At 39.4% G+C, this 21948-nt stretch overlaps 1 protein-coding gene across 4 annotated transcripts in view; it reads right to left on the reverse strand.

Annotated features, from left to right (window-relative positions):
- ZWILCH (zwilch kinetochore protein) overlaps positions 1 to 21948 on the reverse strand; it is a 40672-nt gene that overhangs the window by 15281 nt on the left and 3443 nt on the right. For all 4 annotated transcript variants that reach the window (XM_060097130.1, XM_060097129.1, XM_060097127.1 and 1 more), the window contains exons 2-13: positions 21847 to 21898; positions 18554 to 18649; positions 15600 to 15718; positions 11798 to 11997; positions 11201 to 11271; positions 10376 to 10531; positions 9014 to 9085; positions 4423 to 4516; positions 3862 to 3911; positions 2816 to 2921; positions 1959 to 2038; positions 388 to 544 (exon numbers count right to left, since the gene is read on the reverse strand). In XM_060097130.1, the coding sequence (XP_059953113.1) occupies positions 388 to 544; positions 1959 to 2038; positions 2816 to 2921; positions 3862 to 3911; positions 4423 to 4516; positions 9014 to 9085; positions 10376 to 10531; positions 11201 to 11271; positions 11798 to 11997; positions 15600 to 15718; positions 18554 to 18649; positions 21847 to 21898 (1253 nt within the window). The remainder of the gene's footprint in view (positions 1 to 387; positions 545 to 1958; positions 2039 to 2815; positions 2922 to 3861; positions 3912 to 4422; positions 4517 to 9013; positions 9086 to 10375; positions 10532 to 11200; positions 11272 to 11797; positions 11998 to 15599; positions 15719 to 18553; positions 18650 to 21846; positions 21899 to 21948) is intronic.

A 21948-nucleotide genomic window follows, 5' to 3' on the forward strand; every position in this document is an offset into this window, starting at 1 on the left:
AAAAAGCCAAAATTTCTGGTATATTACACCATAAATATAAATTAATACTTATTCTAAAAATGATCAAAGTTTGCCGCTAATAAAAACAACCAAGTAATGGGTATTAAAATAAAAAGAGTTTTTTATTTACTACATTAACCTCAAAGAATCTCAAAACATTTGAATTAAAGACAAACAAAAACTATAGTTATCTTTAATATAATATCTTTATCGAGCAGGAAACTAAGGCTCAAAAAATGGGAGTGCCTGTCTCACAGTGAACCAGGGGCAAAGCCAGGACTACAAACAATTAGGGAGAAGTACAAAGATAAAATTTGAGAATACCTATGCAGCTTTTAATTTTTTGTGATGCAGCTTTTAATTTTTTGAGCTGGGAAATGGACTTACCTATGAAAAAACAGATATAATCTTTCTTCAGTTTATCCAAACCAATTTCCAAAAGCATCTGAACTGGAACAATACCACTGAGAGAAACCGTGTCCATGGTTCCATGGTAGGACTGATGAATGAGCTTACTTAGTAAACTGTTACTCCCACTATGAAGCTAGAAATTGAGAAAAGTTTATAAAGCCACAAATACAAATATAAAAAGTCCAGTAAGCAAGAGAAACAAACTGCATTAGCTAAAAGCCAAAACTTATAAGCTTACGTTTTTCATCACCTAAAACATTTGACATTTTCTCATTACTGTCCTTCTGTTATCTCTAATTTCCAACACAATCTTCTGCATTTTCTTTTTTTTAATACTATTTTCACTTTGCGCTTGTTGTACATGGTAGCGATATACTTGTAAATATCTCACAAACACAGAAACTCGCAAGAGAAAAATTCGATGGGCAAGACTAAAATGCATAGAATGACTAATGCCAAATAGGGGTAGGGTTTGCATGCTTCTGCTCTGCAGTGTATTTCCGTTCACACCTAGGAAAGTTTCTGTCATTGTCATGAATTGGCAGTTGTGTTATTTAAAATAATTTCTGGGCCTCCCTGGTGGCGCAGTCGTTAAGAGTCCACCTGCCGATGCAGGGGATACGGGTTCGTGCCCCGGTCTGGGAGGATCCCATATGCCGCAGAGCGGCTGGGCCCGTGAGCCATGGCCGCTGGGCCTGCGCATCCGGAGCCTGTGCTCCGCAACGGGAGAGGCCACAACAGTGAGAGGCCCACATACCGCAAAAAGAAAAAGAAAAAAAAAAAAAAAAATTCCTATTAGGTGAAGAATCTTTTTGTTTCTAGCTTTTACCCTAGATTTTTCTTCATTATAAAACCACAAATTCATTATGGAAAATCCATGAAGTACAGAAATGTATAATGCAGTTGGAGAAACTCATTTATAACCCTACCACCAGAGGTGACTATCATATTTTAGTGTATTTGTTTCTGGGTTTTTCTCTCCAAAATTTATATTTTTTATACAATAGTGTATAATCCTTTCTTTTTACTGAATACTATAAGCATTTCTCCCTATCATCTGTAGCAAGTATTACATGTGCCATTATGTGGCTATATCATTATTTACTTAGGCATTCCATTAATAGTGAAAATTCAGGTCATTTACAATTTTTGCTACTGTAAATGAGGCTGTAATGATTATCATGATACATAAAATCTTGATACATATTCCTGTGTATGGCCTTAGGATGGATACATTTCGAGGATCTCAATACATTATCATAATTGCTTTTTAGAGAGTGTTCCAATTTGTACTCTCATAAGTAGTATATGAGAACAATCATTCATAGCAACAGTAACGACAATACTAGTAGCTTACAAATACTGTGCACTTAACTATGAACTAAGTGCTAAGTGCTTCATATGAATTAAGGAACCTGTCCAAGTTTACACAGCTAGAAAGTGGCAGAGCTAGAATTCAAACTCAGGCAGTCTGCTCCAGAGCTTATGTCCTTAACCAGTTTGCTATGCTGCTGAGAAAAGGTTCTCACACACACTACTAAACCTACCCATGGCTGTATATCACCACGCTGTAGACTCTGGATGATCAACGTGAAACACTTCACCAAGTCTTGATAAGAAATCACACCTTGGAAAGCAAGTCAGTCTAACATTACTTTCATGGTTATTTCTGCAGATCAAATATGTCATTCATTTCAAGGATACACAAATGAAGTGGAAGACAAATGAAGTATCTGAACTTTATGGATGGGGAAGGGGGAAAGATTTTAAAGCCCCCCTCCCCCCCAAAAAGACATTTTTAAAGAAAGAAATTAAACCCATTGCCATAAAATAACATACTTAGTAAAATATTATGGAATATCTTTTCCTAATAATTATAAATTCACTAAGGTATATGTTTTGGTTCATATAAATACAGCAGGGCTTCCCTGGTGGCGCTGTGTTTGAGAGTCCACCTGCCGATGCAGGGGACACGGGTTCGTGCCCCGGTCTGGGAGGATCCCACATGCCGCAGAGCGGCTGGCCCCGTGAGCCATGGCCGCTGAGCCTGCACGTCCGGAGCCTGTGCTCCGCAACGGGAGAGGCCACAACAGTGAGAGGCCAGCGTACCGCAAAAAAAAAAAAAAAAAAAAAAGAAATGAACATATCATATAAATACAGCATAAAAACCACCTAGGTCTTATACTTCTGGCAAGAGAAAAGAAGAGGTTCTACGAATTGCCTTGTCTTAGGAAAATTCTTGAGTAAAATGTGCCAGTGCATTATTAGAAATGAGTTTGATAAAACAGGAACCAGATGTCCACACAAGACTAGCAGTACACACTGTATTATTTTCAAAAGACTTAAAAGTAAACCTAAAAAATAACCAGAAAAATTTTATTTCACAATCCTGATGGACACCTACTACTACTCATTTTGCACCACAGCTGCTCAGCAAAATCGAGATCACCCCGTACTGTGAGAAGACACTCCATGGACCGATCAACTGCAGCAGAGTCATGTTTCACTGTCTGGAAAAGAAGTGAGTGCCAAAGAATACTCAGTTTATTTTTTAAAAAGTGCAACAGTTTAAGGCCAATAAGCTTTCTAATGCTACTCTGAGAAAAGGTGGGGTCATGAACACATGCAAAGAGAGACGTGAATGCATCTTCTACAATTTCATCCACTAATGAGGAGATACAAATAAATAGACAGTGAAAAACGGGACCTCTAAAATTGTTTTTAAACTCTGATGCCTAAAAACAAGCATTCAGGGCCTCCCTGGTGGCGCAAGTGGTTGAGAGTCCGCCTGCCGATGCAGGGGATGCGGGTTCGTGCCCCGGTCTGGGAGGATCCCATATGCCGCGGAGCGGCTGGGCCCGTGAGCCATGGCCGCTGGGCCTGCGCGTCCGGAGCCTGTACTCCGCAACGGGAGGGGCCACAGCAGTGAGAGGCCCACATGCCGCAAAAAGAAAAAAAAATAAAAATAAAAATAAAATAAAATAAATAAAAAAAATAAAAACAAGCATTCAACTTTCCTCCCATGGAAAAATATTTAATTAAATTACCTTTGTCTCCATTTTCCTATTTGTCAAATGACAACATATTAAGTGCAATTTAATAGTACCACCTGTGGCATATTAACATGCCATCTCATAACATATTAATATACTATAATAATATCACCCCACAGTATAGTAACATATTCATTTCCATTTCTCTGCAGTTAAGTGATTAATAAATATGTACTAGCTCTCTTTAAAAATATTCATCGGTTCTCAAGGAAAATAATCACTAGCGCTGACATTAAAGACCAACAAAAAACTACTCTCAAAAAAAAAAAAAAAACCTACTCTCAAAATGCTACCTTGGCTGTAGCAGATCCATTTGAGATTGTATGACGTGAAAGACAACAGTACAACCAAATTTTACAAGCTCTTTCAGTGTGCATTTCTGATAATAATCACTTACCTCTGTGGGTTTTTTTGTAGAATCATCAAATTCATCCAGCTTATTTAAGTCTAGAAAGTGGCAAAAGCTTATTAACTCTGGATTTTATTTATTTTCCTTCATTCCAAATTACTTCCATTCTAATCCCATTTTCAAATGGCAAATGAAGATAGTAGAAGTATAACCAGGTATTTTAGCAAATTACTTAGCTCTCCAATGGAGGTTAAAATAGATACCTACTAGGTAGGGGTGTAAAGATGAACTAAGATACAATGAAAGACCCTGACACACAATGTCAAGCACATGGTAGGTGCTCAAAGGTTACAATCTCAAATATGATTGCAGTATATAAAATGTAAATTAAATAAGTATTACAATTCTTAAAATCACTGAGACCTTTACAGTTAGCAATTCAGAATGGAAGCTGCCCCTCTCACCATGACAAACCTCATAGCTTTAGATATATCCCAACCAAAAAGAATATCAAGCATAAGAAGACAGTTTACATTTAAATATAGCAAGAATAAATTCCAAATTAAGAAAAATAAACAAAAAACAAGCATGAGTTAGGAAAACAAACACCATTCAGAAATTCCTGCACAAGTTCAACAGCAGATTTTGCTTCCAGAGACTCAGGCCATTCAGTTACACCAGTCCTCAAACCATCAGCTAAAACCTGTGAGATTAAAAAAAAAAACAAACCCAAAAAACTTGTTAGCAAAAAACATAGTTTAATCAGTAAAATGTATTTAGTAATAATATTAGTGTGTGTATATATATATACACACACACACTTTTTTTTTCTTTTTACTTGGCCATACCACGTGGCTTGTGGGATTTTAATTCTCTGACCAGGGATCAAACCCGGGCCCTCGGCAGTGACAGTATGGAGTCCTAATCACTGGACTGCCAGGGAATTCCTAGTACCTTGAATTCTTCAATGTTTAATGAGATGCCAGGAACTGTTCTAAATGTTTCATATGCAGTAGGTTATTTAATCCTCACAAAAACCCTATGAGGCAGATACTACTAGCACTCCCATTTTACTGAGACTAAGAGGTTAATTAACTTGCTTAAGGTCACACAGTTAGTAACTGACAGTGCCAGGACATATATCCAGCAGTCTTATGCTAAAGATGGTATTTTGAACTCTCATTATGTGTGCATAGGTGTTATAAAGGATTCAAGACCTATGAGCCTGCCTTGAAGACACTTCTAATTTTGGTTAAGAAGGACCGATAATACAGATGAAATAACTGGGAAACAACAAATATGAGACTGAGTGGAAGTTTACATAAAAATACCATGAATGTGTATGCCTATACCTACAATATCTAAACTGAACTAAGGAAAGAGGTCAAGGGCAAGATAGGCTGGAATGGCCAGAGGAACGGTGTGAAACATTAGCTCAACTCAAATGCAGGAACCACTGGCTACAGAGCAGGGGATAAGATGAAGAAGGTGGGATGATTCCGCCAAGGGTGGCGAAAACACCCAGGAAACAGCGGCAAATAAGAGTACAAGGAGGGCTTCCCTGGTGGCGCAGTGGTTGAGAGTCCGCCTGCCGATGCAGGGGACACGGGTTCGTGCCCCGGTCCGGGAGGATCCCATGTGCCGCGGAGCAGCTGGGCCTGTGAGCCACGGCTGCTGGGCCTGCGTGTCTGGAGCCTGCACTCCACAACAGGAAAGGCCACAACAGTGAGAGGCCCACGTACCGCAAAAAATTAAAAAAAATAATAAAATAAGAGTACAAGGAATAGGGATTAGACAGGAATAGTGGTGTTAAAACTTGAAAAGATTTTCTATTTCATTGGGAAGACAACAGCCATTGTTGATTTTTTGACAGGAAAATGACATGGTCAAGCAGCTAAGAATTCTCCCGTCAGAAATACTCAGGATAGAGTCTAAGGAAAAAAGAAAGTACAGTGTTTCTCAATAGGAGTGAGATCATCCTCCATCCCCAGGGAGTCTTTGGAAAAACGTGAAGATAAATTTTGGCGTCACAGTGACTGTGTGTACAGGAGCACTTTGAGCATTTAGTTTGGTGGGGGCCAAGGATGCTACACAGCTTGCAATGTGTACAATGGTCCCAAACCACAAAGAATGATCCTGCCCAAGATGCCCAGAGTGTGTGGCCCTGTTGAGAACAATGAAGGATCATTAGAGTGGTCCAGAAGGGAGGTAATAAGGGCTTTAACTAAGATGGGCACAGTGATATACCTCAAAGCGAAAAAAACAAAAACCAAACAGTACATTCGAGAGAAAGAGAGACAGACACACAGAAATATGTAAGGAATAGAAGAAAAGAAAAAAATCCTACTTATTTGTAAAAATACAGGGGACTGAACTTGGAGAGATGATGGCCACGTGCACATCTAAGAGTCTGTGAATTTCTAAGGAAGATTATAACATGGACTTCCAAGTCAGACAGACAGAGACATGTATTCGAATGAGTTTTAAACCAGCTCTTCCACTTACCAGTTGCTGACACCTCAGGCAAAATAACCGAACCATCCAGCACCACATGCTGGGCACACAGTAGAGTGGCAGCTTCTAGCTGTGGCAGTAACTAGAGATAGTTCTTACTAAAGTAAAAGGCAGGGTTTCTAGCCTGTGAAACTGAAGGAATGATGAAATCACAGAAATTAATGGGGGCGTTTATTAAGAGGATCTAGTCTGGAGATTTCAAGTTTCATTTTGGACATACTGAATTGGAGGGAAGAGCCCTCTACTCAAGTGGGAACTAATTTGATGGAAGTGGGAAAGATCAGAAGTGGTAGCAGCTTAAAGGTGGGAGTCTGGAGTTCCCTCGTAAAGGCGTTAGTCAAATCACTAAATGGATAAGCCCTCTGCCGGGTGGAGAAAGGGGGGCAGAGACAGGAAGGTAGAAGTATGACGGAAGCCCACAGGAAGGGTCCTGAAAGAGGAGCTCTCAAGAAAGAAGAAAGGTGAGAAAGGTAGAAAAAGTACCAAGTTTTTACAAATGGGGAAATAATGAGAGGAGGTAAAAGTATGAAAAACACCCGGTACTGTGCTAGAAGCTGAAGGCACAATGGGGTACTTGGCACTCAAACCTAGTAGGGGAGACAGAGAAGTAAACAAGTTACTGTTTGATAAACCGTCTGACAAGGGGGGTGCGTAAGGTTCTACGGCAGCACGAAGCACAGGCAGCATAAGCTATTCTGGGGGATCAGGGCAATCATCTGAGGTGAAGATGTCACAGACAGCTAACCCAGCAAAGAGGTGGAAGAAGGGCACACTAGGCAGAACAACACACACACACACACACACACACACACACACACCAGAAAGTGACAGTGTGATGGGACTGGAGCTGCTACAAGCAGGGAGCTCAGTATGGCAAAGTAGGGAGTGAGATTAAGCTAAAGAAATAAGTAGGAGCCAATAAGAACATGAAAAGATGCTCAATGTTATTAGCCATCATGGAAATGCAAATCAAAACCATAATGAGGGACTTCCCTGGCAGTCCAGTAGTTAAAACTCCATGCTTCTACTGCAGGGGGCACCAGTTCAATCCCTAGTTGGGGAACTAAGATCCCACATGCCTAGCGGCACGGCCCCAAAAAACAAAACAAAAAAACCCCATAAACAAACCATAATGAGATACCACTTCACCCCCACTAGGATGGCTGTAACAACAATAAAAAAGACAGTATCAAGCAATGGCAAAGATATAGAGAAAATGGAACCCTCATACACTGCTGGTGGGAATGTAAAATGATTCAGCCACTTTGGAAAAGATACAGTTTGGCAGTTCCTCAAAAAGTTAAACATAGGGGCTTCCCTGGTGGCGCAGTGGTTGAGAGTCCGCCTGCCGATGCAGGGGACACGGGTTCGTGCCCCGGTCCGGGAAGATCCCACATGCTGCGGAGCGGCTGGGCCCGTGAGCCATGGCCGCTGAGCCTGCACGTCTGGAGCCTGTGCTCCGCAACAGGAGAGGCCACGGCAGTGAGAGGCCTGCGTACCACAAAAAAAAAAAAAAAAAAAAAAGTGAAACATAGAGTTACCGTATGACCCAGCAACTCCATCCAAGAGATGTGTAAACATATGCCACATAAAAACTTATACACGACTATTCATGGCAGCATTATTCATAAATAGCCAAAAAGTAGAAACAACCAAAACATATATCAACTGATGAATGGATAAACAAAAATGTAGTACATATGCACACTGGAATGTTATTTAGTAATAAAAAGGAACAAAGTACTACAGAAAGTAGATTAGTGGCTGCCAGGGGCTGGCAGGGGTGGGAGGTTTCTGCTAATGGGTATGGGGTTTCTTTTTGGGGTGATGAAAATACCCTAAAATTAAATATGGTCATGGTTGTACAACTCTGTCAGTATACTAAAGACTATTGAATTATATACTTAAAACGAGTGAATTTTATGGGATGTAATTTCTATCTCAATAAAGCTGTTAAAAAAAAGAAAAGAAAAAAAGAAGTAAGTAGGGCAGTGACTGGATATAACTGGCTTTGTACACCAAGCTAAGACATTTGGAATTTCTACTGCATTAAAATGACTCCCCCCAACGCCCCACCAGGACCTCCCTGGTGATCCAGTGGTTAAGAATCCGCCTTCCAATGAACTAAGATCCCACATGCCGCGGGGCAACTAAGCCCGCCCACCTCAACTAGAGAGGAGCCATAAGGAAAGATCCCTCATGCCACAACTAAGACCCGACGCAGCCAAAAGTAAATAAATAAACACATAAATAAACAAAATGAGCTCCCCCCCACACCCCTGAGATTGAATTTGTAGAGTGGAGCTTAAATTACTGAAACATAAAAACACATGCTCATTAATCTTCAGCATCAATCAAAATCTCAATTAGTAACAAGCAGATTATACACACATTTGGAATTAACTGGCAACTGACTCACCTGGAAAGAGGGGAATCCATCATATGAATAAAACTCAAATACTTCGCAGAAAAGGCAAAAGAACTGTTACCCATTAAGTACTAACCGATGAATGTTCCCTTTAACTGCAAGGACAATTACCACACAGTAACGCTGCCCCAATTGCCAAGCACATAACATTTGGAACAAATTTTGAAGAACACAAAACTAAATAACAATGACACTAGTAAACATTTTAATGAAAACATGAGATTTAATACAAGTGACAAATTCCAGAAGGATACTCACAAGGAGAAATTTCAGTTGTCTGTGAAGATGATTCAGAGGACCTCTGGGCTCTCCCAATTCCACCTTAATATTCTAAAAAGTTCCCAGAGTCAGTTTTAACTGGTAATCCCATCTTCTCTGCATCAGGGTCACAGTTATTTGCATTTCAAACTACCCACACATTTAAAAATATATTTCATAAAGCACTAGTGAATTGAAAAAGTAGGTCAATACTGCATTTAGAACACCTTCCCCAGCATACCACAGACCCCGCCCATCCCAATACAGTACCCTAAATTCAGGCCACCAGAACCCCTCTCTATACCACAACTGCAGCTACATAGAACACATGCTCTCCTACTCCGTCCCACTGAATTTCCAAAAGGACAAGGAGTAGAAATATAAATAAATACATCTCAAGACTCGGTGACAAACTTAGCATTACCACACACCAAAAACAACACCCTCCCTCCCCCAATAAATATGCTCATTAGACTTCTAACTGTTAAATCTACAATGTGCTGTCTTAGCCAGAGGTCAAAGTTTTATCAACCTAAAACCTTAAAAAAAAAAAACGCCGGGGGGATGGTTTGAAAGAGAAGAAAATAGTAAATGCCAGTATGTAAATTCCTATTGCAGGAAAAGAAAAGCGCTAAAAATATAATTATCCATGAGCCACCACTCTGAGGAAACCACTTGTAACGCTATCCAGGCCTTTGTGTACACATTTTTAAAAACCATAGTTGAGATCCTACTGTACATATAATTTTGTACTTTTGGGGTCTTTTCTTTTTTCCCTTAATAATAAGCATTTTCTCTCATTATTAAAGATATTTTAAATCATGATTTTAAAAATATATATACACGATTTCATCATGAAAACCTATTTAAATCATTTTCCTACTGACGATTCAGGTTTTGTTTTTAATGTTTTCTAAACACAGCTATGTGACTGCATTGAATATCTTTGTCCATATATTTTTGTTACCAATTCTGATTAATTTCTTAAGAGAGATTCTAGAAATGTAAATATAGGGTGAAAGGTCTGAACAGAATAATGATTCTTGATGTGGTGCCGATATCTGCATTCTTTTAAGAACAGCAGAGATTATAAGTCACTGTGATGATTCCGTTTGAGTCCCCACACAAGAGACTTTATTAATCATAATTGCAGCACGGTGGATAACTGATAGATCAGATCACCTGGCAAAACCTCCACTGGCTGCTCTGGTGAGACTCTTTCAGGGGCAAGCTGAGCCTTTCAGAGCTGCCCAGGGAGAGCTAAGCCTGGGGCTGGGCTGGAAGCATGGAGCACTAGCAACAGGCAAGTTCAAAGTAAATCCACACTGAGTAAACTCAACAGAAAGAAGGGTTTGCTCCTACCAGAGTCGCAGTTGAGGAGAGTGGAGGGATTTGAAGAATCTCATCCACAGGACTCCAGGAAATATCCAAAGTGATCGTAGTTTGTGAGGCAGCAACTGTATCATCCAAGGCAGTGGACTTAAAGAGCTCATACTGGGCAAAGCCGCTGGCTGTTAACTGAAAGAGTGCATCCAGCAGACCATTAGCTGTGCTTTCACAACGCCAAAGGCCCATTATCAAAATGAGTTTGACTCTTTTCCCAAAAGAAAAAGTGTCGAGGACTTCCCTGGTGGTACAGTGGTTAAGAATCCACCTGCCAATGCAGGGGACACGGGATCAAGCCCTAGTCCGGGAAGATCCCATATGCTGCAGAGCAACTAAGTCCGTAAGCCACAACTACCGAGCCCACATGCCGCAACTACTGAAGCCCGCGAGCCCTAGAGCCCATGCTCCACAACAAGAGAAGCCACTGCAATGAGAAGGCTGCGCACCGCAACGAAGAGTAACCCCTGCTCGCCACAACTAGAGAAAGCCCGTGCGCAGCAACAAAGACCCAACACAGCCATAAATAAATAAATATATAAAAATATATAAAATAAAAAAATTTGTTTAAAAAAAAAGTGCCGTGCTTTTATCCCAAATGGAAAAATAAGACAATTCTTTTTCATCACAAAGATTAGCTAAAAGGCAAGGCATATACTTTCAGTTATTAGTTGATATGAAAATAAACATTTTGATACTACAGAAAAATATCTAGTCATATTAGGAGTGAAAAAACCTTTACACTAGGAAGGCAGATTGTTAGCAGTTTGAAGAAAATAATATGAATAGAAGAGAAATACTTACAGTAGACAAGTGATGTCTTTTCTTGTGTGAATTTCTGAGGTCTTCAAGATTTACAGAATAATTTTTATCAGCTATAGGACATGAAAGAAAGAAAAAACTTTACAGGTACAATTCAAAATTACATTATTAGAGCTAGAAAATTATAATCCCTCAAATTCTGAGGGTATCACAACTTAACACTAATAACTGTTGAAATTAAATTTTAAATCACAGATGAAATGTTTTTAAAAGAAGGAAAGTGGAACAGAGGTCAATAATACTACCAAAAGTAGAATTAAAGGCCCACTATGAAATTGGAATTATAGTCAACTTTTTTATCCTCCAATGAAAACTTCCAAAAATACACACATATAAATGAAATGAAACCCAAATAAAGCAGCCATAAACTCCTGTTTGGACTTCTGAAAATCTGTTTCTGGACTATCTCCTACATGCTGCAAGTTACACACTGCAGTAGATTCATGGTGGCTAACACAAGTTCCACTGTGTGCACTTCCCTCCTAACAATATCAAGTTTCAGTAAAAACCACAAAGCAATAACTATACAAATAAATATATACACACACACCCATAAAAGCAAGAGAAGTGAGCTCTCACCTTTACAGGTGACCATGCACAAGACAATTCCTGTGATGCTGTTATTGGTTATGATAAGCTCAGCTCCCAGCCAACAGGTACCTTCAGGATCTGAACCATCACACCTTACCCAAAGGGGAGGAAGGGCAGTAACTGGCCGATTAATCTTCAAATGGGTCATATTAGGATTGTGAGCCATGGTGTAAAGTCCAATTAACTGCCTTGGAAACAACAGTAGGAAGAATAAATTAGACACAGAGACTGTCAATCAGTCAAAAGTTTTCTTTTCCAAAGATATCATGAACAGTAGCTACGATTCTGACTCTGATCCCACTTCTGATCACCATCTAAGATTTTATACCCAATTCCAATGTGTGGGGTTTTTCCTTACACCAAGCAATTCTGACACCAGCTGGGTATCCTACAATTCAACTCAATTCTGACACTATCTACCCAAAGATAGCATCAGCTCCCACAGGTTAAAGCCTCAGTCCTACAAGACTGCCTCCCCGCAACTTCCAATTGCCAAATTCCAAGTCAAGGTTGTCATCTGTGTGTCTATAGATCGCAGGTCCCAACAACCCCCTCCTTGGGTTAAATTAGCATGCTAGAGCTGCTCACAGAACTCAGAGAAACATTTTATTTGCTAGATTACCAGTTTATTATAAAAGGGTAGAACTCAGAAACAGCCAGATGGAAGAGATGCAAAGGGAAAAGTATGAGGAAAAGGGCACAGAGCTTCCAGGGCCTCTCCTAGCAAGCCACTCTCCCAGCACCTCCATGTGTTCACCAACCCAGAAGCTCTCCAAACCCTCTCCTTTTGGTTTTTTTTTTTTTTTTTTTTTGCGGTACGCGGGCCTCTCACTGTTGCGCCCTCTCCCGTTGCGGAGCACAGGCTCCAGACGCGCAGGCCCAGCGGCCATGGCTCACGGGCCCAGCCGCTCCGCGGCATGTGGGATCTTCCCGGACCGGGGCACGAACCCGCGTCCCCTGCATCGGCAGGCGGACCCCCAACCACTGCACCACCAGGGAAGCCCACCTTTTGGGTTTTTATGGAGGTTTCATTACATAGTCACAATTGATTAAATCACTGGCCACTGGTGACTGAACTTAACCTCCAGCCCCTCTCCCCACCAGAGGTTGGGTGGGACTCAAAGTTCCAACCCTCCAGTCACATGCTTGGTTCCCCTGGCAAGAAGCCCCCATTCTTAGGTTACCTGGGGTGGGGTCCAAAAGTCACCTCATTAACATAACAAAAGACACCTTTATAGTTCGCCACACCTAGGAAATTCCAAAGGTTTCAGGAGCTGGGCACCAGGAACAGCAGAAAAAGACCAAATATGTTTCTTATTATACATCACAATATCACAGAATCCCAGAAACAAAAATCTGGAAAGAAGTGGCAAAATACATAAAAGTTTCACCAAGTGAAGAAGTGGGAGCAAGGCACACGAGGCAGATCGAGAAGTGACCAAAAAAAAAAAAAAAAAAAAAAAAAAGACAAAGTGGGCTTCCCTAGTGGCGCAGTGGTTGAGAGTCCGCCTGCCAATGCAGGGGACACAGGTTCGTGCCCCGGTCCGGGAGGATCCCACATGCAGCGGAGCGGCTGGGCCCGTGAGCCATGGCCGCTGAGCCTGCGCGTCCGGAGCCTGTGCTCCGCAACGGGAGAGGCCACAACAGTGAGAGGCCCGCGTACAGCAAAAAAAAAAAAAAAAAAAGACAAAGTGTAGCTACTACAAGCAGGGAGTTCAATATGGCAGGGGTAGAGGGTCATTGGGAGTGGAAGTAGGCTGTGAGATTAAGCAAAAGAAATAACAGAATATGTCAATTACATCTCAGTAAACCTGGGGGGTGGGGAAAAGTAGAAGCCAATAAATATATGAAGATGCTTGAGGTCATTAGTCAGGGAACACTTAAGGAAATTTGAATATAGTCTGTGGATTAGATGGTAATATTGTAACAATGTTAAATTTCCAGATTGTGATGACTGTTCTGTGGTTATATAAGAGAATGTACTAGATTCCAGGAAATACATAGTGAAGTATTTAAGGGGGAAGGAGCATGATGTCGCCAACATACTGTTAATATTTCATTTAAAAAACTGTGTGTGTGTGACACGTGTCTGTTATACAGATGGGGGAGTGGGCAGGAGTGGGAGGAGCAGAGGAGGAGGAACAGGCGACAGAATCACAAAGCAAAGACAGCAAAACGTAAACAATGGTCAACCTGGTTAAGGGTACACAGAAGTTCCCGAACTATTCTTTTAATTTTTCTGTAAATTTGAGTGTATCAGAATTAAAAGTTACCAAAAATACGGCTTAAAATTTTTTTTCAAAGAGATGAAAACTAAATTTATTACCAACAGATATTCAGAAAAGGCATTTCTAAGGGATTGTACTTCAATAAAGAAATACAATAATCCCAGAAGGAAGGTCTGAAATGCAAGAAGAAATGGAGAGCAAAGAAATGATAAGCCTGTGGATAAATCCTAACAAACACTGGCTGGAGAAAACAATGCAAATAAATAATGTTCAAGTTGTGGGACAGAAAAGAAAAAAAAGGCCAAACATGACTTAAAATCAAGAAGCCAAGAAAGAAAAGACTGATTAACTACAAAAGATTTTAAAAGCTTCTACACAGCAAAACAAAACAAAACAAAAAAACCCCACCATGGGGGCTTCCCTGGTGGTGCAGTGGTTAAGAGTCTGCCTGACAATGCAGGGGACACGGGTTCGAGCCCTGGTCCGGGAAGATCCCACATGCCACGGAGCAACTAAGCCCATGAGCCACAACTACTGAGCCCGCGTGCCACAACTACTGAAGCTCTTGTGCCTAGATCCCGTGCTCCACAACAAGGGAAGCCACCACATTGAGAAGCCCGCGCACCACAACTAAGATTAGCCCGCGCTCTCTGCAACTAGAGAAAGCCTGCGCATAGCAACGAAGAACCAACACAGCCAAAAATAAAAAAAATTTAAAAACCCACATGAAGGAAAGTCACTTTGTGAATATTGTTATTATGGTCCTTATTCTCTAATATTGTTATATATATAACCAGATCCTCCAGGACTCCTTGAAAGCAAAGACTTCTTGGTTTTGGAGTTGAGGGAGGCCGGGCAGACAGAAAGTCATATGTTGGGGGGTGGGTAGTGAAACTGGCAAAGCAGACAGAGGCTGTAGGATTTCTAACAGGGGCACTACTGGCATCTGGGTGGGATAATTCCTCGTTGGACAGGAGAGCCCCATGCATTGCAGGACATTTACCATCCATGGCCCAGGCCAAAAGCTCCCCTGAATCACTGTGACGATCAAAAAGTATCCCTGCATATTTCCAATTGCCTGCTGAGTATGGCACCCCTCATGGAGGACCACTGGATTGGATGCTGAAGGCTCCTATGTGTCACTCATAAGGAATTTGGATTTTATCATGAGGAAAAAGGACCACTGAAGGATTTTTAAGCAGGGAAGCAATACAATCAGGCTTTCATTTTATAAAGATCACTCTGGCAGCAGTGAGGAAAAAAGATTGGCGAGGAACCAGATTAGAAATAAGGAAAACAATTAAAAGCAACAACAGTAAACAGTATAGGGGAATGGAGAAAGGGAAGATCACCGCAGTTGTCTTAGTTAGGCTTGGGATACCTATGGTACAGTCAAGGGACAGTCAAGTAGAGCTATCCTTAGAGAATTGAGTATACACATCAAGGGGGAGGCGAAAGTAGAGAGGGAAGGATCTAGCTAGATACATACTTTTTCCCCAATGTTTATAAGAACACTTCTATTTAAATCCTACCCTCCACCCCTACACTAAGAAAAAACTTACCTGGCTCTCCCAACTGGTAAAGCAAGTGGTCCAACATTTTCACCAGTAGAGAAATCAGAAATAGCAGTTTCTTCGGATTGTAGTTCTTCAACATGACTTGTTTCTTCCTTTTCTAAAGGCTTTAAAAATGTTTAATTATTTAACCAGGTAAAAGGACACTTAAGGTAATAGTCAACTCTTCACTATGCTAGAACATAACGTACTGATTTCTAAACGCTTAAGCACAAAATGATTGGGTTATGACAAGAATCACAGCTACAAACCAATTTGGTACCCATAAATCTCACCGTCAGAAGCATTTCCACTGTCCTATAAAGATACTGATCTAAGTTGCTACTGATAAAGGAAGTACCTGATACCATCAGAAAAGGAAGTGCTCTTTTCACCACGTACAAAGTGATGTACAAACACCAAGGGAAACCCACGGAAGACTCCCTGATTTTGTCACTCCACAAAACTTGAAGGTTCACAGCCCTTACTCCTTAAGTCTATTCCTCTTAGGGCTATCAGCTCTCACTTGTGTTTCTGATATCCATGTGTTTAAGTAGTTAAATAGCTCAGTTCTGCCAATAGTAACAATAATTTTACGAATTAACATTTCCTGAGCATGTACTATGTACCAGTACTATTCCAAGCTTTCTTTCATTTTTCATAAAAACCCTGAGATAGATACTATTATTAACCCTGTTTTATTGACCGGAAAACTGAGTTAGTGAATGGCTGAATAGCTTGCCTAGAATAACACAGCTGCTGAGCGGCAAAACTAACATTTGAATCTAGGTAGTCTGACTTCAAAACTCAAGTTCTTATCCACTAAGCTCTTCTAGCAGTAAATACTTAATAGGTATCTGACCTAGATGTTTCCTCAACTTTGAATTTCTTCTGTCAGATTCCAGATTTTATTCCCTTCCAGGCCTGGGTTTCCAAATAGTTCCTAGAAGTATCCAAGAAATGTCATTTTCCCGTCCGTTATACTTTTCAATATCCATCTACCTAAAACTCATGCTTTAAGCTCTACTGATCTTTGTAGAAATAAAGCCCATTTTAATTGTTCCCCAACCAAAAATGCCAGGTAACTCCTCACACCTCCAAGCTGCATCCTCACTAGTATCCCAACCAATTTCCACAAATCCCCCTGCCATCTTTACCTTTTCCCAGATAACTCATCTTCATCCGACCAACTTCATTTTTTCAGCTTTTGCTCAACAAACATTTTCCCTTCTATGGGAAAAGTCTAAATTCAACCACATAATTCACCTATAATTATTTTCCAAGCATCTGTCCACCACTGATAAGCATCATTAATACAAAAGACAAATAAATATGTCCCCTCCTCAGAAAGAAGTTTCTGTGTGTATTTAAAATAAAGAGCTCTTTGTTCATTCATCTCAATCCCGGTCCAGACAGCATGTGGGCCCTAAAGCCGACAAAGATACTCCTTCTAAAGGAACATCCACTTTCCCCTGTTAGATTCTGTTCCTATCTACTTCGGGAAACAACATACCCAAGAATGAGTCCTGGCCCCAAAGCAACTGTGTAATGTGACAGCATTATCAGTACTCAGTTAACATCACTGTTACTGCTCTGCCAAAACAGTTCCCGAACTTCAAACACAAAGGTGCGGTGTGCAGGGCAGAACTAGAGATGCACATGTAGAGAACAAACATATGGACACCAAGCGGGGAAAGCGGCAGGGGTTGGGGGAGTGGGATGAATTGGGAGATTGGAATTGACATGTATACACTAATATGTATAAAATAGATAACTAATAAGAACAATAAATAAAATAAAATTCAAAAATTCAAGAAAAAAAAGAGAAAAAAAAAAACCCCACGAAGGTGTAAGCCTGTAATTATAAAGTGATGCAAAAAATAAGAAGTCCCCTCTTGTTACATTTAACAAGCAAAAATTAAAGTAGAAATTTACGAGTCATAGCTACTTATGCTGTGCTGTTCAAAACAGTAGCCACCCACCAGCCACATGTGGCTTTTGAGCACCTGAAATATGGCCAGATCAAATTGAGATTTAAGTGTAAAATACATACCAGATTTTGAAGACGTAGTATGGAAAAAAAACCTTAAAATCTCATTAATGATTTTTATATGAATTAGGTATTGAAATAACATTAAATAAATTAGATTAAATAAAAGCATTATTAAACATAATTTCAGACCCAGCAATCCTACTCCTAGCCATTTACAGTAAACTGTGCTCACATAAAATTCTGTATAAAAATGATTATAGTAGCTCTATTAGTGATCGTTGAACACTGAAAACAACCCAAATGTCCTTCAAAGGATGAATGGGTAAAGAAACTGTGGTACATCCATACCACAGAATACTACTCAGTAGTTAAAAGAAAGGAACCATTAATACACACACAACTTGAATGAATCTCAAAGGCATTATTACACTGAGTGAAAGAAGCCAGACTCAAAAGGTTACACACTTTTGTATGATTCCATTCATGACATTCTTAAGAAGATAAAGCTACAGTGAGGGAGAAGAGGGAATGATTTTTTTTTTGAATTTTACTTTATTTTTTTATACAGCAGGTTCTTATTAGTTATTCATTTTATAGAGGGAATGATTTTAAAGGGATAGCACGAGGGAGTTTTTTTGGGGTGATGGAACTGTTTTGTGTTCTCATTATGATGGTGATTACCAGATTGTAGACATGTGTTAAAATTCACACAACTGAACAACAAAAGAAAAAGTCAATTTTACAGTATGAAAATTAATTACCTTTTTTTGCAATGAGGCTACCAGAAAATTTTTAATTACGTATGTGGTTCACATTATCTCTCTGTTGGACAGCACTGTACTTACTACTAAAAGATATTAGAATCCACTGTCACTAACATGCTGATAAGAAAATGTGTACATTTGAGATTATCCACAAGAAACCAAATTTGGCTGTTAAGAATTAACCACAAAGCCCAAGCACTACTTACCACTTTTTCCACGATGAATACTGTGTCATTTTCATTTAGAATATTTTTCAAAGGGTTTGGTTGGCCTTTGCTGATCAACTGCACTTGAACATCAGCCTATTAAAAATGGATTAAGGTCCAGCAATGTTATAGATACACACATATATATGTACAAATATTTAAACACATAAAGACCAGTTCTATGCAAGTAACTAGAAAAGAGAATTTGAACAAGAAGTAATGTTTTCAAAATATAATTTCATTTATTCTTTGCCCATGTTGTTTTTCATGTTGAGAAAATCTAGCTGGGGAATTCTCTGGTGGTCGAGTGGTTAGGACTCTGCACTTTCACTGCCGAGGGCGCGGGTTCAATCCCTGGTCGGAGAACTAAGATCCCTGCAAGCTGTGGCATGGCCAAAAAAAAAAAAAAAAAAAAAAAAAAAATTCTAGCTCTTATATCTGTTATCTATGTGTTTCAAGGCCCACCTAAAGAGCACCCTGCCTTGTAAGACCTTTTGATTAGGATCACACTGACATCCTCTTCCCCTAATCATATTGGATTTACTGTTATGAACCACAAAATTAGCTCTTTACTAAATATTATCTTTTTTCTGATCATACTATGGAATTTAGAACTTTATCAGTTTATAGGAACTGCCTATTTCTTCATTCCAATTGCAATAAACATTTATTGTAGAAAAGTTTGAAAACAGGTAGCTAAAAGAGATTTTTAAAAACTCATCTATAATTCTACTAGCCAGAGTAGTCACTACTATTATTAGTCTTTTTGGTGTATACTTTGCCTGATCTTTTTCCAGATATATAAATAAATCTATTTAAAGAGAAACATATCAGGACTTCCCTGGTGGTGCAGTGGTTAAGAATCTGCCTGCCAATGTAGGGGACACAGGTTCGATCCCTTGTTGGGGAAGATCCCACAGGCCGCAGAGCACCTAAGCCTGCGCGAGCCACAACTACTGAGCCCGCATGCCACAACTACTGAAGCCTGCGTGCCTAGAGCCCATGCTCTGCAACAAAAGAAGCCACCACAGTGAGAAGCCCGCGCAGAGTAGCCCTGCAGAAGCTACTCTTCTGCAATGAAGAGTAGCCCACGCTCGCCGCAATTAGAGAAAGCCTGCGCGCAGCAACAAAGACCCAACTCAGCCAAAATAAATAATAAATAAATAAATAAATAAAATAATAGAAATATATCTGTTATTTTGATAACTCAATAGGATTTTGCTTAAAAAATAAATAGAACATTCTAATGGTTTCATATCATGAACTTCTTTCCATGCCATTAAATGTTCTTAGGCTGTCTAGTACCATGGATCTACCATCACATAATTCCATATTATTCAATATCTGGGTATTTTCAAGTTATATGCTATAACAAACAATTGATAATGGACATCCTTTAAGTACTTTAAGATGAATATCTAAAATCACATTGATATTGTCAAATTGCCTTTCAAATATGTCATACCCACATATTTGCATTCCCATCAGTTAGGTCAACACATTATTTTCATTGTTTATTTTTACCTTTATCTTGTTATTGTTTTAATTTTCATTTATTTGATCACTAATGAGAGTGAACAGCCTCTAATATTATTATTATTGACAAATATCTCTCACTATTTGAACCTATTTCTTAGTTTGGATATTGAAGCATTTAGATACCAAGTTCAGAGAGCAAAGGATGCTTTGTTATTCTGATCTACTAAGTTCCTGATCAAGTACTGTTGTGGGTAGAATTACATCCTCCCAAAAGATAAGTTGAAGTCCTAACCTCTGGTTCCTCTGAACGTGACCTTATTTGGAAATAGGATCTTTGCAAATGTAATCAAATTAAGAAGATTAACTAGGTTGGGGGGGGTGGCCCTAAACCCAATGACTGGTATATTTACAAGGAGAGAGAGATTTAGAGACATAGACACACAGGGAGAATGCCATGTGCTGACAAAGGCAGGTGTTTCAACAAAACAGGAAACACCAAGGATTGTTGGAAACTACCAGAAGCTAGGAGGAGGCAAGGAAGGATCCTTTCATAGAGGCTTCAGCTGGAACACAGCCCTGCTGACACCTTGATTTCAGACTCCTAGTCCCCAGAACTGTGAGAGAATACATTTCTCATGTTTTAAGAAAACTAATGTGTAAGTACATTGTTACAGCAGCCGTAGGAAACTAATATAAGTACCAACTGGTAATAATTCAGATAGGGAGGGATTAATAATACATTTACTTGGATATATTTGATTTTTGAGTTTGGTTAGTGAGAATTCAGATAGTAAGAGATAACTATACAGTTGGCCATTGAAGAACACAGGTTTTAACTGTATGGGTCCACTTATACATAAATTTTTTTCAACAGTAAAGGTTATAGTACTACATGACCCACTGTCGGTTGAATCCACAGATGTAGAACCTCGGATATGGAGGAACCACATATAGGGAGAGTCCACTATAAAGTTATACTCAGATTTTTGACTGTAGAGGGCCAGCACCCTTAACCCCTTTGTTGTTCAAGGGTCAACAGTATTTGTATTTTTCTTTCTGTGGTTACTTATTTGTATCCTTTGCCTATTCTTCTATTATGATTGTCTTTTTTTCTTATTGATTTTAAGAGCTTTTTATATATTTTACACACTTGGATATTAGCCCATTTATGACTATTTCTCCTCAGCTCGTCTTTTAGAATATAAATTTTAGTTTGCTAATTGTTTTAAGGGATTAAGTTCTATGGGGAGTTTACCTATGGAACACTTGGCATATATTAGATGCTTAAACTTAATAAATTCATGAATGTTTATAGCAGCTTTATTCATAATTATCAAAAACTGGAAACAATCCAAGTGTCCGTCAACTGGCGAAACAGTGGAATACTACTCAACAATAAAAAGGAATGAACTACTGATACACACAACAACACAGTTGAATCTCAAATGCATTACATACTCATTGAGAGAAGCCTGACCCAAAAGGCTACAAACTGTATGGTTTTATTTATATGACATTCTGGAAAAGGCAATACAGAAGACAGAAAACAGAGATATAAAACAGATTAGTAGTTACCAGGGAACAGGGGAAACGGCTGACTATAAAGGGACATGAGGGGATTTTTTGGAGGCGATAGTAATGTTCTTGATTACGGGGGTAGTTATATGACCTAATGCATTTGTAAAAATTCATAGAACTGTACTCTAAAAGGGTGAAATTTAGTCTACGTAAATTAACTCCAGTAAGCTCAACTTTTAAAAACTCAAAATTTTAGGATGATTGAGTTGTTTAAAAACCAAATAAAATGTTCATACCTCATAGATAAATGGATCTTTACAGATTCCTTTCTTTTCTTCATCAAATTCCCTGAAATGCAGAACCACATGTGAAAAATAGAGCTATAGTAGTCTGTCATT

This window comes from Mesoplodon densirostris, chromosome 4 (genome assembly GCF_025265405.1).
Source record: "Mesoplodon densirostris isolate mMesDen1 chromosome 4, mMesDen1 primary haplotype, whole genome shotgun sequence".
Lineage (NCBI taxonomy): Eukaryota > Metazoa > Chordata > Mammalia > Artiodactyla > Ziphiidae > Mesoplodon > Mesoplodon densirostris.